This window comes from Pseudomyrmex gracilis, unplaced genomic scaffold, assembly GCF_002006095.1.
Source record: "Pseudomyrmex gracilis isolate BER0280 unplaced genomic scaffold, ASM200609v1 scaffold_238, whole genome shotgun sequence".
In the NCBI taxonomy this organism is placed as follows: domain Eukaryota; kingdom Metazoa; phylum Arthropoda; class Insecta; order Hymenoptera; family Formicidae; genus Pseudomyrmex; species Pseudomyrmex gracilis.
In genome coordinates this window covers 1-14,712 of record NW_018020822.1, presented here as the reverse complement: position 1 = coordinate 14,712, position 14,712 = coordinate 1, and the positions used below count along the sequence as shown (strand labels likewise).

Sequence of the window (14,712 nt, the reverse complement as noted above, 5' to 3'; positions counted from 1 at the left end):
AACAATCCGCGCAAAAGATAGAAATCCGCAATTTTCCGCGTTGGCACAATAAGTCGCAATTTCAGCGCTTTGAAAGTTTGTTCGCAGCGCCGCGCAAAATCGTAGCCGAGAGGATCTCTGGTTGGCGCGGGCGGGCGGACGCGGAGCGCGCGGTACTCATTCATCGTGCCATTACAATACTATCGTGATAGACGTGGAAACGGGCGCCCCCGTGAATGTGCCGCCGTTCACATTGTGCGCCACGAAATGACGTGCTGCTAGCGCGGCGGTGGTTTCGCGCCGGAAGCCAACAGCGCGGCCGCTCGCTTCCGGTCTGGTTTCGGGAATCAAAGGAAGACCGGCCGGTTCCATTCGCGCCGAACCGGTCGCGCACCAAGCTCCATTCGCGCACTTCGAAACGTTAATTACAGAACGTGACGGCCGTCCTTTCGTCGGCGTTAATGAGGCGAGGAACTCGAACCGGAGAGCATTGTACTTCGACGCGACATCGGATCGATCTCTGTGATGTTGCGATCATCGATCGCGTCTTATTGTTGATTGAAAGGTGATCGTAAACAAAAGTAGCTTCATGTTGGAATTACGTAAGGTTTCATCTTTCTTCGCGCGTGTGGATTAATCCCCGTCGTTGAACGATGATATGAAAAAATAACGCAGGCGCGTGATCGCGCGGAGTATTGCGAAATTCGTTTTCATGTTTTCAAGAAACTTAACTCCACCGCCGAGCAAAATAGTAGGGTTCCAACTTCTACTTGTCCGGGCGGCGAAAAAGACGGCAGCGATGCACCTAATTTCATATACAAGGAGCATCGGTAACGAAGAAGACTTCTCTGGATTTATAGTCGCGACTCTCGAAAAACAAGTGCTGAATACGACGGCGTATGCAAACTGCTTTCTCGCGCGGTGGTGCTCGCGCGCACCTTATTCGACAGAACTGCGCCAGAAGGGAGAGAGAGAGAGAGAGAGAGAGACATAGAGCGAGTTACCTTCTCGCGCGCTTTTAAACTCCCGTGCTAAATAAAGTCGAGGGACGTTTAATTTACATACATTTAACTCTCTCTCTTTCTCTTCGTGTCTCCTTCGTCTTTCTTTATCTCTCTCTCTCTCTCTCTCTCTGTCTATTCCTCGATTCACCAGTAGACAACGGCGGTTCTCTTTCTCGTGCGGTCTGGTCCACGGTATCTCGCGGTCATCCCCCACCACCCGTGACGACGACAACCTCCCGACCCCCCTGGTCCAGCACCACGCGTCCGTTTCCTCCTCTCGCTCACTCTTTTCCCGCGAACCCTTTCTTCAGCTCTCGCGTCTCTTTCTCCCCTGTGATCATTCTCTCCCGTCGCTCTCCTCTCACATTCCCAGTCTCTTTTCATCTCTCGCAATTTCCGTCTCTCTCTCTCTCTCTCTCTCTCTCTCTTTCCAACCCGAAAATTCGCTGACCCAATTTCCACAAAACTGCATTGCGTGTCCTACCTGCGCTCGGTTGCACCTACCACGAAACTATACGCCGCCCTCTTCTTTACCTCCTCTTGCGGCCGATGTGTACTCGATATATCGCTACCCCGCCTCTTCCCCTCCCGCGTGTGCACGATGCACTCCAACCTCCCCATTCGCCTCGCGGATACGGAAAAAAAATCTGCCGTTTCGTATGTACCGTAGCGTTTCGTGCCTCTGCTTGAACAGCGACAACGGGCGGGAATGGTCGCAAAAAACCACGGTCTACCGGTATTCACGACACGACACGAACGCGAACTGTATTATGACGAAGAAAAAGAGACGGCCAGTGGAAGAGACAAAAAGTCCCAAGCGCGTTAAATGTCACGCGGAGAGATTTAATTTTACAAGTCGCTGCAGAGCGAGCGCTTTTGTATATTGTTTTATTTTCTGTTTTTTTTTTTTTCGCGATGGAACTACGAAAACGCACTTCACAAGCAAAACCGATAACGCTGATACATATCTGCATTGGTTCTTCGACACTTTCCACAAATATTCTGTTCGTTGATCATAAATAGACCGTATTTGTGTCAATAAAGTATTTTTAAATTTTTTCGCGACCCATAAATACGCGATGGAATAGTTGCATTTGATTTTGGTTAACGATTTTAAGTGCAAAAACAATGAAAGGAAAGCGAAACCCGCGCGTGTTCAACGTGTAATGCAAGTTAAAGTTTTGTTAAATGCGATTTAGTGATAATAGACGGTACAAGACGCGGGCATTACGCTCTCGCGTATCCAATATAATGCAAGATTGTATACGGCTTCCTCGCAAATTCGAAACCCAAAATTTCCTACATGCGAGAAGTGGTGCTTCTCTCCCTCTCTCTCTCTCTCTCTCTCCGCCGAGATCGATATTATTATGTACAACATCGCTCAAGTTCGTAAGACGATCTCATGTACGGCATGACATGGCTAAGTACCTGATATTCTAAAACAAAACCGGTTTTCGTTGTTCGAGAGAAACCCGAGAGTCAGCGCTCTCGAATGCAGCCGTCGTTATATTATTAATAGCGCCGCGTTAGCACGTTTTAATAACACCGTGAGTGTAAAGTAAACGCGTCGTTCCTTTTGTGTCGTTAACATACCGCACGTCGATCGGTAACTCGCATCCGAGTTCCTTCGTCGCGATCGCAAAGCGAAAAAGACACATGTGACACACAACGTTCGAAACATATATCCCGTCGACATTAATTCCCTTTAAAGTGTTTTTCCACCGGAAAAAAAAAAAAAAAACCACGGCGGATTGCGCGAGATATCCGGATCGGAAATCCAAGATGAAAGCGCGCGATCGTTCGTTCGCTCGTCAATGAACCGTAATTACCGGCGCGGATCACAACTGCGATTAAATCCCGAGTCGCGTCGCGACCCGACAAAACTTTTAATTGCACTTTTCCGATTTTCCGCTACGAGAACGATAGCAGTTGTTGCGCGAAATGGACAAAGAAAAGGGCGAAAAAAAGAAGGATGCACGCGAGCACCCGCGCGGAGGCCTGAGGCGGGAGAAACGTTTTTGCTTCGCACGGGCAAAGCGCGCGCCGATAATTCCGGGCTTCTCTTTCGCCGCGGAAAAACGGCCGGTCCCGGCCGTTGCGTTGTTACCAGGTAAACGCGCGACCGCGATTCGGGGTCAAAGTGTCATGAAAGGTTAACCGTAGTTGAACGAGTTCGCGTTAAGTTAAGCTTCAGTTTCGCCCGGGTGTATTCGCGAAGCGCCTCTGTACACACAATTTAATGATCTTACTAACTCGGACGGGCTTTTCCATTATTAGTTCGGATCACCCGTCTTCGTATTACCCGAGCTCGACGTAATGCCGCCGAGAGAAGCGATGTGTATCGTCCCGATAAGATCGGGAACGTCGATTGGCGGTGACACGAGGTCGCGATTAGAGTCGACACACTGTGCGTGACGTACGACCCCACGTCCGGGTGTAGCATGACGTCATTCCGCTTGCGACCCCACGCGCGCTCGGTCATTGATGATTTTTCACGGCACCGGAAGAGGTGTTAAGCGAACCGACCTCACGGCTGTTCCCCGGTATTATCGTGACCTGGTTGCGAAAGCGCGCGTAATCAATTATTTGCTCCTTGACACGACCGATCGACGAACCTCGATCGATTCGAGTCCGCGCTTCGAGTCTCTCTCTCTCTCTCTCAAACGCATCGGCGTGTTCGATTTCTACAAATTTGTGTTTCGTTGGAAATAAAAAAATAAAAATAAAACAACTAAAAAAAGAAACTTTTGTAATTGGCGAAACATGCGCACGTTCTGCTCGTCTCGCAAAGTTGCGCAAGTACGCGAGAGAGCGCGTTTTACCGCTCGACTTCAGATTTTCCGAGGCGACGCGGCGGGTATTAGAGACCCGGCGTCCGAGGTCGTCTATTTTTACGGCAAATAAAAATATTTTATTAAAGCGAACGGAAGTAGCGGCGACCTCCCATAACGCGCCGGTGCGAGCGGAAGGTGCATGGCGCCCTCGGTTATGAAACTTTCATATCCCCGACCGTACGCTCGCCGGTAATACAGAGTTAAAGGCAACGGCGGAGCTCCGGAGTAGGTCGAAAGGCGCGGTTTATCTGTCCTTAGAGAGCGATGCGGTTCCTTTTAGATTACGAGTACCTCGCGTATTGTATGTACGTACTTTTATATATACCGATTGTAAAGTTTCAAAGAACTTCTCGCGCGCGAAACTCAGATACGTGTACATCCTCTTTTACTTATACGTAAAAAAAAAAAAAAAAAAACTCGCACATGTCTCTATTATCGAATATAACGAAATATGATATATCGAAAAATTCTGTTACTGCACAGTTTTTTTTTTATTTCCAGTCGGATGTTTTAATTGAATTTCGTGTCGCGTGCGCGCGTTATATTGACACTATGGACTTTACGCGCGCGTTTGCGGAAAAGGGTTCTTCACGCGTTCGAGCGGCACCGGCGAGACTCTTGGCTAAATACGACGGATAACGGAGGGATGTGAGGGAAACGAACGACAACACCACGACGGCTCTCTCGAGAATAACAGCACGCCTGTTGTCCGCGGCTCTGAAATCCTCTTTCCTTTAGAGAGGGAAGAGTAAATATTACCGTGGAAGAGCTCGTACGATAGTTCCGTAAATAAAGGGCAACCGCGCACGTCATTGGTATAATACGATTCGATCGCGTTGCCAATCCCGCGGATTTATTGCCGCTCGATTTTCATAGACGGTCTTCCGATATTTGTTTATCGATCGGAGGGATCTTGCAAATTTGTTTATCGCTTTGCGATGAATCGCGAGCGAAGCATCGCAAAAGAGATATTGAAACACGTCTATATATACACATAGCGCGTTCGTTCGCGATCGCACAGCGTCTACGCGGAGAAATTAACGCCGACAATGTTAATTGCAATCAACCGTTTCCCATTAAACGGCAAACGATTATTTATGTGAGACGCCGTGAGGTGAATCGTGCATTACTCCAGAGTTTATCGCCGGGTCATAGCGGAATGAACGTGCCGAGTACACGTGTCGGGTTAACCATTAATCCGGGGCTTACTCATACACAATTCAAATGCAACCTGAAGCCATGGCGATTCCGGCCCCGTCGTCCTCTAATTTAAGCCACATCACAAGAGCAGCACACGTTGATTAGCCTAAGCAAATGATTGGTGATACGTACGCCTGGCCGGCAATCTCGTCGGTAAGCATGGCTTATTTACACAACGAACACGGCGCGCCCGCGTTTGCATTCGCTAGTAAGAAGCTGCGGATTTCATTACACGGCTACATAACTCGCTGCATAAATATACTCCGTTTCTCCGAATACTCGCTGATTTCACGATGAGATCTCTCAATTTTCAATGTTCCGGTGATAGCTGTCGCGGATAAGCCGTAGTGTAACTTGCGAATTGAGATAACGATAACCCAAGAATAAGAATTTTCTTATTCATTCACTTTGTCTTTGTTTCGGTTTTGTGGAGTATTATTATTTTTACGGCGTATTATATTTTTGACGCACAAACAATCGCAAGCGATCGCGCTGAATATATTTCCCAGTAAATGATAAATACGAGACGAAAGAAATTTGCGTACATCCCTTTGTGTTTGGTCGCGAAAGAAAATATCATCCACCGTGGAATTGTTACTCACCGGTGATGATCTCTCTCCTCGGGAAGAAGCGGGAATACTCCCCCATCGATTCCTCCTCTCGATAACGTTACGGACGCAGGCTGATATATCCATCGGATTACAATCTGTTCGCTCCTCGCAATCGCATCTAGTCCATCTCAATGAAGAGAAATCCGGTTATCGTATACTTTGCAGACACCCACGGGACGGGTAATTCGATTTCGGCGCGGGCGCCAAATATCGGTTTCGGCCCGCCTCAATTAATAGATCGGCCGGTTGCACTTTGCCTGAAAATGGGAGAGAGATACATTACACACACGCGCACGGTATAATCTCAGTCAACGGTAAAAGTGGAGGAAGCGCGCGAGTTGTACGACAACAAGTGTGTTGTATCGCGCGTAACTGCGGTAGATTGATTGTCGGCCGTCAACGGTTTCATGGTCTTCTATTGTACGGCGGAAATTTATAGGGCATTTTTCGCATTTTCGCCGTTTCTCCCTTCACGCTCGTACTTTTTCTCTTATCTATTCCCTGGCGTGAAACGCGCAGTGATATAAGGACGGTAGCGATCCAACGAAACGCTCAAGGAGACATAGCAGAGTCGTAAAGATCCTACTTCTTCTTCGGAGTATCGCGAAACTCATTCGAGTTTATGGAATACATCCGACGCGCGGGCGCGCACACGAGCGGAAGAAAAAGCGGAGAAATAGCCGCGCCGTGAAACAAGGTGAATTAAAAAGGGAGCTGAAGGAAGAATTTATTCCGATATATGTGTATATGTATACATATATATATATATATGGAACATCTACAATAAATATTCAATTTGATATCAAAATTTAGTTTGAATCGTTCTCTGAATTCTTTTTTTTTTGTGTGTTGTTATTTTTTGTTTATTGATATTTCTCAGTTCGATGAATAAAATTTCTTTTTACCGAATTAAATAAACTAACATTTGAAAAATCCAACAATAAGCAGTCAAGTTCTTTTTATTTTTAAGTTCTTTTGATTTTTAAGTTCTTTTATTTTTCTTTGTTTGTTTATTTTTAAAACTATAAAATTGTCGCGCTTTGCATAATTCAAAATTATAATTAGTTCTAATTAATCTTCTGTGTATGATTAAACATGGAAAAATATAAACCGTAATTTAATAACGATCTATTTCAATACTATACAATGATCTCTCTGTTCCGTCTTTCTTTGACACGACCAAAGTGCAACAGAGCTTTGACTTTGCAACAGAACTTTGGCGACATAGTAAATCGCGTATAATCGCAAGACATCTTCCTACTCCCCAGACAGGTGAGCATCTAGGTCAGGGCGTAAAGTTTAAGGGTTACTACTAAAATTTGCATATCGCTCGGGTCCGAAGCGCGGAGCCGCCATCTTCCCCGAGAAACGGATACGTGACACACTAATGCACAAATGCATTTATCTCATTGTGTATCTCTGCGCTCGTGTAAAGTGATAAATTATAAATAAATATATAAATTATATATATATATATATATGTGTAAATTAAAACCTCCTACACACTATAAAAGTATAATATACATACTATATATACATACATATATACATACTATCGCCCTCTTTCTTTCTTCCTTTCATCTCTCTCTCTCTCTCTCTCTCTCTCTCTTTGAATATTTAGGAATATATTTTCTTAATTAACAATTTTTACCTGAATATTGTACGAATTAATTGATGAATGTGCGAAGATCACTTGTACTGACATACAAAAGCGTATTCGACTTTCGCGACTATGTCGAGAAGCGGATCGCGATATTTGCACATAATAATGATTATACGCGATTGTTTTGTATGTGTTACAACGTACGCCCGATACTTTACGACAGACTTACAATACTTTTTTGAGCGGATGGAGTTTTTTTACTTTTATACACTACTTTTTTACACTAATTTGCACGAAATCCACAAAACGATCTGAGAGCGGTTGCGATTTGAGCGCGAACTGGCGATGACCGTGGCGGCGAGCGTTCCATTTCGATTATCGCAATATCGAAATCGATGACTCGTCACACAATCGATATTTTTATTGCCGCTGTTAGACTTCGTCTCACCATGGTCTTTTGTATATTTTATTTTTATTTTTGATTAATTCTTAGTGTCTCTAATTTATACAACGTGTTTAAAAAATACAAGCGTGGAAGATAGAAGTTGCCAATGTGCACCCACCCATAGACATTGCGCTGGCTTACAGGATGGAAAAGCGATTACACGTTCTCTCTTACAAGCCTGGCCGCTCTCAGACTTTACCTGACTTCACGCGTAACGTCCCGATGGTTCTGAAGCGCATCGCAAGATGTCGCGCGAAATGCACTTCTGGCGGAAGTGAGAACTCGGCCATAGTCTTTTTAGGTTGGGTTCTCTCGTAGTGGCACGTTGTCGGACAGTAAGTACATCGTAATAATAAGTGATCTTTTCCACAATTAATATTTCCGCTATTGCCGTAAATCACGTTTTAAGCTTTGCGTTAACTTCTGTCGCTCTGATTTTATGCAAAAATTGAGAGACAGTTATTAAACAAAAGAAACTTGAGAAACAAATGCAATTCGATATGTTGCTAATGCTTCACCAATGATTTTGCGTTGTCAATATTGAAATATTTCGACCCTCCAAATTTTAGTATTTATTTCATACGAAAACGATTTTCTTTCCCGTAAACACATTTTCCACAAACAACAAGTTGCAAACGCAAAAAAAAATCTCGATTATGTTTCGCAACATTGTCCGATAAATTTGCGACCCTTATTTTTCGTTTACGATTCAGGTGAAACACCATGCAGATATTCGTGAAAACTCTCACGGGTAAGACCATTACCCTTGAGGTGGAAGCCTCCGACACTATTGAAAATGTGAAGGCCAAGATTCAAGACAAGGAGGGGATCCCACCGGATCAGCAGCGTCTCATCTTCGCCGGCAAGCAGCTGGAGGATGGACGTACTCTCTCTGACTACAATATCCAGAAAGGTATATTCATGTTAAACACATGTAGCGTATAATTAACTACAAGACTTGCTGTGTATAAGATATAATTCTTTGTGTTCTATGAACAAAGTGTTAATAGAACTTGATATAAAAATGGGAAACAGAGGTATTAAAATATCTAATAATTTTTTTTAGAATCTACACTCCATCTGGTGCTCCGTCTCAGAGGAGGTGTAATTGAGCCCACTCTGCGTATTCTCGCACAGAAATACAACTGTGACAAGATGATCTGTCGCAAATGCTATGCTCGTCTTCATCCCAGAGCAACCAATTGCCGTAAGAAGAAGTGCGGTCACACAAACAACATCCGCCCTAAGAAGAAGTTGAAGTAGATTAATTATCCATTATCCATTTCTTTGCTACGAGGATGGAAATATACTTCTTATATTTGGCTTCAAATAAATTCTAACTGGTAAACTGACAATTTGCATTTTATTTTTCTTATTTTATAAGATAGAATTATTTATAATTCTCGATAAAATTTAACATCAAGCCACAGCTGAGCTTATAATTTATTATGATATGATACATATATGTGTACAAAAATTTATATATCTAGTATATATGTGCAATATGGTACATGAGATACTTTTATGCAGAACATATTTTTCCCATTAACGCTTTATACTGATTGGCATAAGTTTTATATATATCCATATCATTTGGTGCTGAACCTCCTGTCTGTAAAGATATGTATATGTTTATAAAATTGTACGTACATTTTCTTGTTATACTTAAAACATATGGTTTACATACCGTGGCTCTTTTAACATATTGTTCATATATGCTTATGCTTTCATTTTTAACAGAAGGTAGTGTAATAAAAGCAGTTGTAGTTTCGGGAAACGATGCTTGCTGCATTAATTTTGAACGCAACTTAGTGTGATCAGTGGGATATGTCGCGTTACGTCCTATTAGAACGTATCTGAAAAAAAAAAAATTGTTGAGACATCTTTCTTTTCCGTATACTTGCGAGAGAATGTTTGTGTTTTCATTACCTTTTATACAAAATAATATCGTTTCGTTTTGGATATTCCGGTTGTGTGCCATATACTTCTTTCATAGATGGAAACAATGACTCAAATGGCATCAGTTCTGAACTATCCTTAGAAGTAATTAATTGGGAATCGTCCATTTGTTGATGACTTTCGTCTTCATCCGAACTCGAATCCTCGCTTGAACTATAAAAATTTAATGATACTAATGCTTTATATAGTCGTAATTAAATTGAAAAAGTAATAACAAGTAATCGATTTGTTACCTTGCACTTGACGTTGTGCTGCTCGTACTGCTCTGACCGGTCATAGATGGATTTTTCATATTCAAACTTTTAGTACCTGCCTCTTCTCTTCGTCTACCTGGTCGCACGCGAACAGCAAACGGACTGTAGCAGGTGGTGAAGTGCGGCATAAAATCTCTGACGGAATGGCTTATTTTATACGCGTATACCTCGGACAGCAAAGACTGTTCATATGGTCTAAAAATATTTTCATACGGGATGTAACCCGTGAAATTGTTATATAAATTTATAACACATTTATAATAAAAAAAATAAGTAAAACATTATGAAGTAAATGACACACTACCTGTGATAGTCGTAATAGACATCGATCATTTCTTCTGTTGAATTTTGCATTTGTATCATTTCTGAACAGGATTTAGTCACTTCATTCAACGCGTAAGGAAGACACTTTGTCACATTTGTATCCCACCACTGTGTCAAAGGTTTTGTTTTCCTTGTGTAGAGACAAGCCGGTGCGTGATGCAGATAATAATCCGTTACAAGTTCCCATATTGGAGGCTTTCCTTCCTCAGGTACAAACAATCCTAAAATACGTATATAGTGATTGAATTAGAAATGTGTGAAGTGTTTACGAAAATTGAGCTACACATACATTTATTTACCCAGAAACAAATTAATCGTGTGCTGTTTTTCTTGATCACTAAATGTATTGCTGTAATATCTGCTTAAAGTTTGCATAATGTCGTTACCCTGACTTGTCCACGGGGCAGTTTTCCTAAATAAATATAAACAGCACAACGATTGTTTTCAACCAATTTATTATTTTATTTTTATTGTTAAATGTAATGACCTTCGCTTACCTGTAAGTTTTGATTCTGTGCACTAGTTGCGAACCGCCATATTGCAAGGCTAGAGTATCCCCGTGATCCTCGTACAATTCCTCCAACATTCGCACGCAATCGGAATCAAATTCGAGTTTAGAAAATTCCAATACACCTAAAGCACACAATTGAAATCCTAAGGCACATTTTCCTATTGCAAATTGAGCCGTGTTCGTTCGATCTAAACAATCAACACAGTTCGTTCTGATAATTCCAGTTTGCACAGTTCCTCTTCTTGCGAAACATTCTCTCACTTTTTCTTCGATTTGACTTATATCATTTGTCCTATCGACATCTACACTTGGATTAACAGAGTTTCTGATATCGTTTAAATTTGATAAAGTGGAACTCGAATTCGTTTTGTGAAGCTTTTTGGTGTTACTGTTCTGTGGCAAAAACAGATATCTCTGACTATAATAAGGATTTTGTGACTGATAAATACCAGTCTTCAATACAGCGTTGTAAGCGATATTTGCTAAGCGTCTCATAACATTCACTTCTTTTCTATAAAAAAGATAAAAATCAAAATTAAATAGTAAATTGTCATTTCCTCTCTTTTTATTTTAATTTCAAACTTACCTCTTACTCATACGTGCCATATCGAAACTGATATATTGGATATGATGCTCTGGAGGTAGAAACTGATTCAAATATTTCACAGCCATGCTCAATTCTTCACTTAATGTACTTTCGTGTTTCTTTTTTTCTCGTTTCTTTACTAAGTTTAATATTATTATCGGCGATCCGTACCTTTTTAAAAGTTGATTAAAATGTGCTCCTAAATCATTTATTATATAAAATATGTAATAAGAATATTTTTAAAAAGTTGGTTTTTAAATAATTTAAATTTTAGGTTTTTATACCTGCTGTTTGTACGTAAGGATCAGCCAAGTCACAAGTTATAGTCGGTTTAGGAACCATTTTACTAACATCCTGACTCCAATGAGCAGGTACTGACCCACGCATTTGTACGAATGAGCTGAAACGTCCTCTGCTTAAAGAGCTCACGCCAGAGTCATGAACTATTTGCTCCGTTTCTACTTCATTCGCGACATCTCCCTAAATTCACACGCTCGTTAGTTTACCTAACAATACTTGAGATAAATGTAACATACACGCGCATGATGTGCACTTACATCAAAATTTGCACCACGTTTCAGAAAACGAGTGCCCGCATACTTGTTACTTCTTCTGGCAATAATGGTAACGTACATACTTCTGCCAAAAATGCTCACGTTTGATTGACCAATAAAACCATGTATTATGTACAATATCCAGTCAGGGTGTAGATCTTTTTCCACAGGCTTCAGGAGATAGGAATTCCACACGAAGCGACGATTTGGATTGCTCCTTACACCGTAATCCATATATTTCTCGCTCTCACTGCAAATATTCTACTTAAATAAAATGTTCAACCATCTTTCTTGAGACGTGAGAGAACACAGTGTTAAAGCTTTTCCAGTACCATTCAGTTTGCCAATCTTTCCTGAATGCCCACATGTTAAAAAACTCCTCCGAATCGTCTGCTTCGTCAGATCCCATTTTTGTGGGTACATTGGTAGGAATGTCAGACTTAATATTCATCGGTGGTGCCATATTACTTTGAAAAGTGTGTGACATGTCATATGAGTAACTGAAGTAAAAGTTGCTCTTGAGATCAATACTCTGGAACATCTTTACATATCTCTGTTCATCAGGATGGAAGATTCGTATCATGTCATTTGGTATGTATATCATTGATGTGTCTTCTATTTTGTATATTGTATGATGACCGATAACTGCAACTCGGCGACGTTTTGTTACAAGGATTATGTAATATCCTTCCAAAAAACGTATAAAACCTAGTATCAGACATTCTCTTTTAAGATCTTATTAAAACTATTTATAAACAAGTTTTATTTAAACCGCTTAAAATAAAAAATTCATTGTACATAGAATAAAATAAACTAGGGAATATTGCTTGTGTGTGCTATATATGTTTATTATTTATTATTAGTTGTAATATTTTATATAATGTGATATACAATCATGCATTTAGCTTAATTGTATGTATTGTAAATACATGAATAAATATCACACCCATGCGTGAGGAAAAATTATGTACATACCACATATCATGATGTTTGATTGCAAATATTAATTTTCCATTAATTAATTATAAACTATATATAGTGCCTATTTTTTTCTAATTGTATAATTGCTATCTATTAAATATCAACAAATTAACTGAATAACTCTGTATTTTGTTTGTCATGTTAGTGAATGTAATTTCATCTTTTTATTTATCATTTTTTATGCTTTTAACAATTTACATTACATTAATAAGCAACATGTGTACATATATTGCTATAATCAAAGGCTAAATTTTCTTTTTGTGCAACAAAGTTATTCTGTTAGACATTTATGTACATCTATTTGCGACTTTGCCAATAAGAAGCTCATGATGCCTTACCAAGAAGAGCAAAAGCCGGCACTAGTCTGGGAAAAGTATCTCTTTGCCACATGTTCTTCCAGGTGAATTTAGTTTGTGTTGGTTTATGCAGTGGCTTTTGTAATTCTTGCTGCTCAGGCTCCTCTGATACACCCGAATTATGTGCAGGTTCTTTACTACTTTTGCCTTTATTAGCAAGCAAATAAACAAGCTAAGTCTTGCATAATGCAATTGACAATGAGTCCAATATATAAAATGTTTTTAATTACTAATGTGATATAGTATATGAATAATATTAGTGATTATACAACCAAGTAATGGCATATATGATAGAGATAAAGTATCATACCATGAATAAGGAGGCATGAGAAAACTGAGGAGCCTAAGCTTCAATGTTTTTGTTGATAGAAAGATAAAGTGCCATAGACAGATATTTTAATTATATTACAGATGTGTTAAAACTTATATAAGTTACATATTTCGTATAGATACCAGAAGCTTATTACGTGCAACTATTAATAAGTAAATATTTATCACACAATATGCAGTAGAGAAAAATGTGGCTTAGTGATCTTACCAACAATTCCAAAAGCAGATACAACACGAGCAACACCACCCACATTATTGCGCTGTCCTGCTCGTGTTCTGTTGCCCATATCTATCATGTTGACCAAATCTTTAATTTCCTCCTGAGTGTATTCTCTTTTGTCATCCACTACAACCAATTCTCTCGGTTCCATTCTGTCAATTTTCAAAACTCGAAAACGTGTCAGTGTGTTGTTTGATCCCATTAAATAAAACCGCTGCAAAGTGCATATGCAAAAATGTAAACACTGATTCAAAAGCAATATACTTTTAATTTAAAAAAAACAGCTAATAAAGATATAAATGTAAAACTTACGGACTTTGTCTCGTAAAGAGCAATTTTCTGTATGGAGGAAATAATTGGATGAAATACCACGATTGGTTTGCCTTTTTCCTCCATGGTACTTAATATTTGAAAAACTAATGTAAGAGAAATAGAGATTGATCCCGTTAACAACTTGTCATTCTATGTTACAATGGACATGCTCAGTGGGCTTGAAAGAGTAACCCATATGCCACTTCACCAGTTCACCTGTCATTCTAATGTGTCCTAATGTTTACATCAAGGAGAAGTCTGAGAGCAACTATCCCATAGTAATTTTTTACAACGTTCTCGGTTGATTTCAGTGTTATATATCCCGCATCAAAAAGTAAATGTAAAAATTACGGTGTGAGATGTGCTTTCAGACGTAGATAGTACAAATGTAACTCTCGGTTACAGCCCGTGCAGACAGCACAGAAAAGTCAAGTGTTTTTAAGTCGTCTTTTAAATATCTGTTATCTGGGTTATAGGTTTGGTGCATATATGGCTCAAACCTTAGACCATATATACTTATAGACACGGCTTCAGACAACTATCTTGAAGCAAAGATAATATCATCTACATGACGTCACATGTGGGCAAAGCAAAGGCGCGTTTATAGACGGCTTCAGATAACTGCCTTGAAGATAAGATAATATCATCT

At 40.3% G+C, this 14,712-nt stretch overlaps 2 protein-coding genes across 4 annotated transcripts; one reads left to right on the top strand and one right to left on the bottom strand.

Moving 5' to 3' along the window:
• Positions 1-7,908: 7,908 nt before the first annotated feature.
• LOC109859103 (ubiquitin-60S ribosomal protein L40) lies at positions 7,909-9,031 on the top strand. Its single transcript, XM_020437016.1, has 3 exons — positions 7,909-8,011; positions 8,390-8,589; positions 8,743-9,031. Exons 2-3 carry the CDS (start codon positions 8,400-8,402, stop codon positions 8,937-8,939), a joined length of 387 nt encoding a protein of 128 aa, XP_020292605.1. The 5' UTR covers positions 7,909-8,011; positions 8,390-8,399; the 3' UTR covers positions 8,940-9,031.
• A 52-nt stretch (positions 9,032-9,083) lies between these two features.
• On the bottom strand, positions 9,084-14,557 carry LOC109859101 (polyphosphoinositide phosphatase). 3 transcript variants are annotated; one of them, XM_020437014.1, is made up of 15 exons: positions 14,280-14,557; positions 14,064-14,167; positions 13,740-13,965; positions 13,184-13,348; positions 12,197-12,572; positions 11,868-12,114; positions 11,595-11,790; positions 11,311-11,509; positions 10,711-11,235; positions 10,513-10,625; positions 10,194-10,434; positions 9,869-10,084; positions 9,606-9,788; positions 9,364-9,532; positions 9,084-9,288 (listed from the first exon to the last, which is right to left on the bottom strand). In XM_020437014.1, exons 1-15 carry the CDS (start codon positions 14,284-14,286, stop codon positions 9,199-9,201), a joined length of 3,057 nt encoding a protein of 1,018 aa, XP_020292603.1. In that variant the 5' UTR covers positions 14,287-14,557; the 3' UTR covers positions 9,084-9,198. The 3 variants fall into 3 exon arrangements, with proteins under 3 accessions (XP_020292603.1, XP_020292602.1, XP_020292604.1); XM_020437013.1 differs by having other exon boundaries at positions 9,084-9,532; XM_020437015.1 differs by lacking the exon at positions 13,184-13,348 and having other exon boundaries at positions 9,084-9,532.
• Positions 14,558-14,712: the final 155 nt, after the last annotated feature.

What these genes read in the sequence shown, in the direction of transcription:
- LOC109859103 (XM_020437016.1), top strand. Translation starts at nt 8,400, where the DNA reads ATGCAGATATTCGTGAAAACTCTCACGGGTAAGACCATTACCCTTGAG. An exon ending in TGACTACAATATCCAGAAAG is followed by an intron (nt 8,590 to 8,742) that starts GTATATTCATGT and finishes AATTTTTTTTAG; the next exon opens with AATCTACACTCCATCTGGTG.
- LOC109859101 (XM_020437013.1), bottom strand. An exon ending in TCCTTACGTACAAACAGCAG is followed by an intron (nt 11,510 to 11,594) that starts GTATAAAAACCT and finishes TAAATGATTTAG; the next exon opens with GAGCACATTTTAATCAACTT. An exon ending in GTCTATTACGACTATCACAG is followed by an intron (nt 10,085 to 10,193) that starts GTAGTGTGTCAT and finishes AAATATTTTTAG; the next exon opens with ACCATATGAACAGTCTTTGC.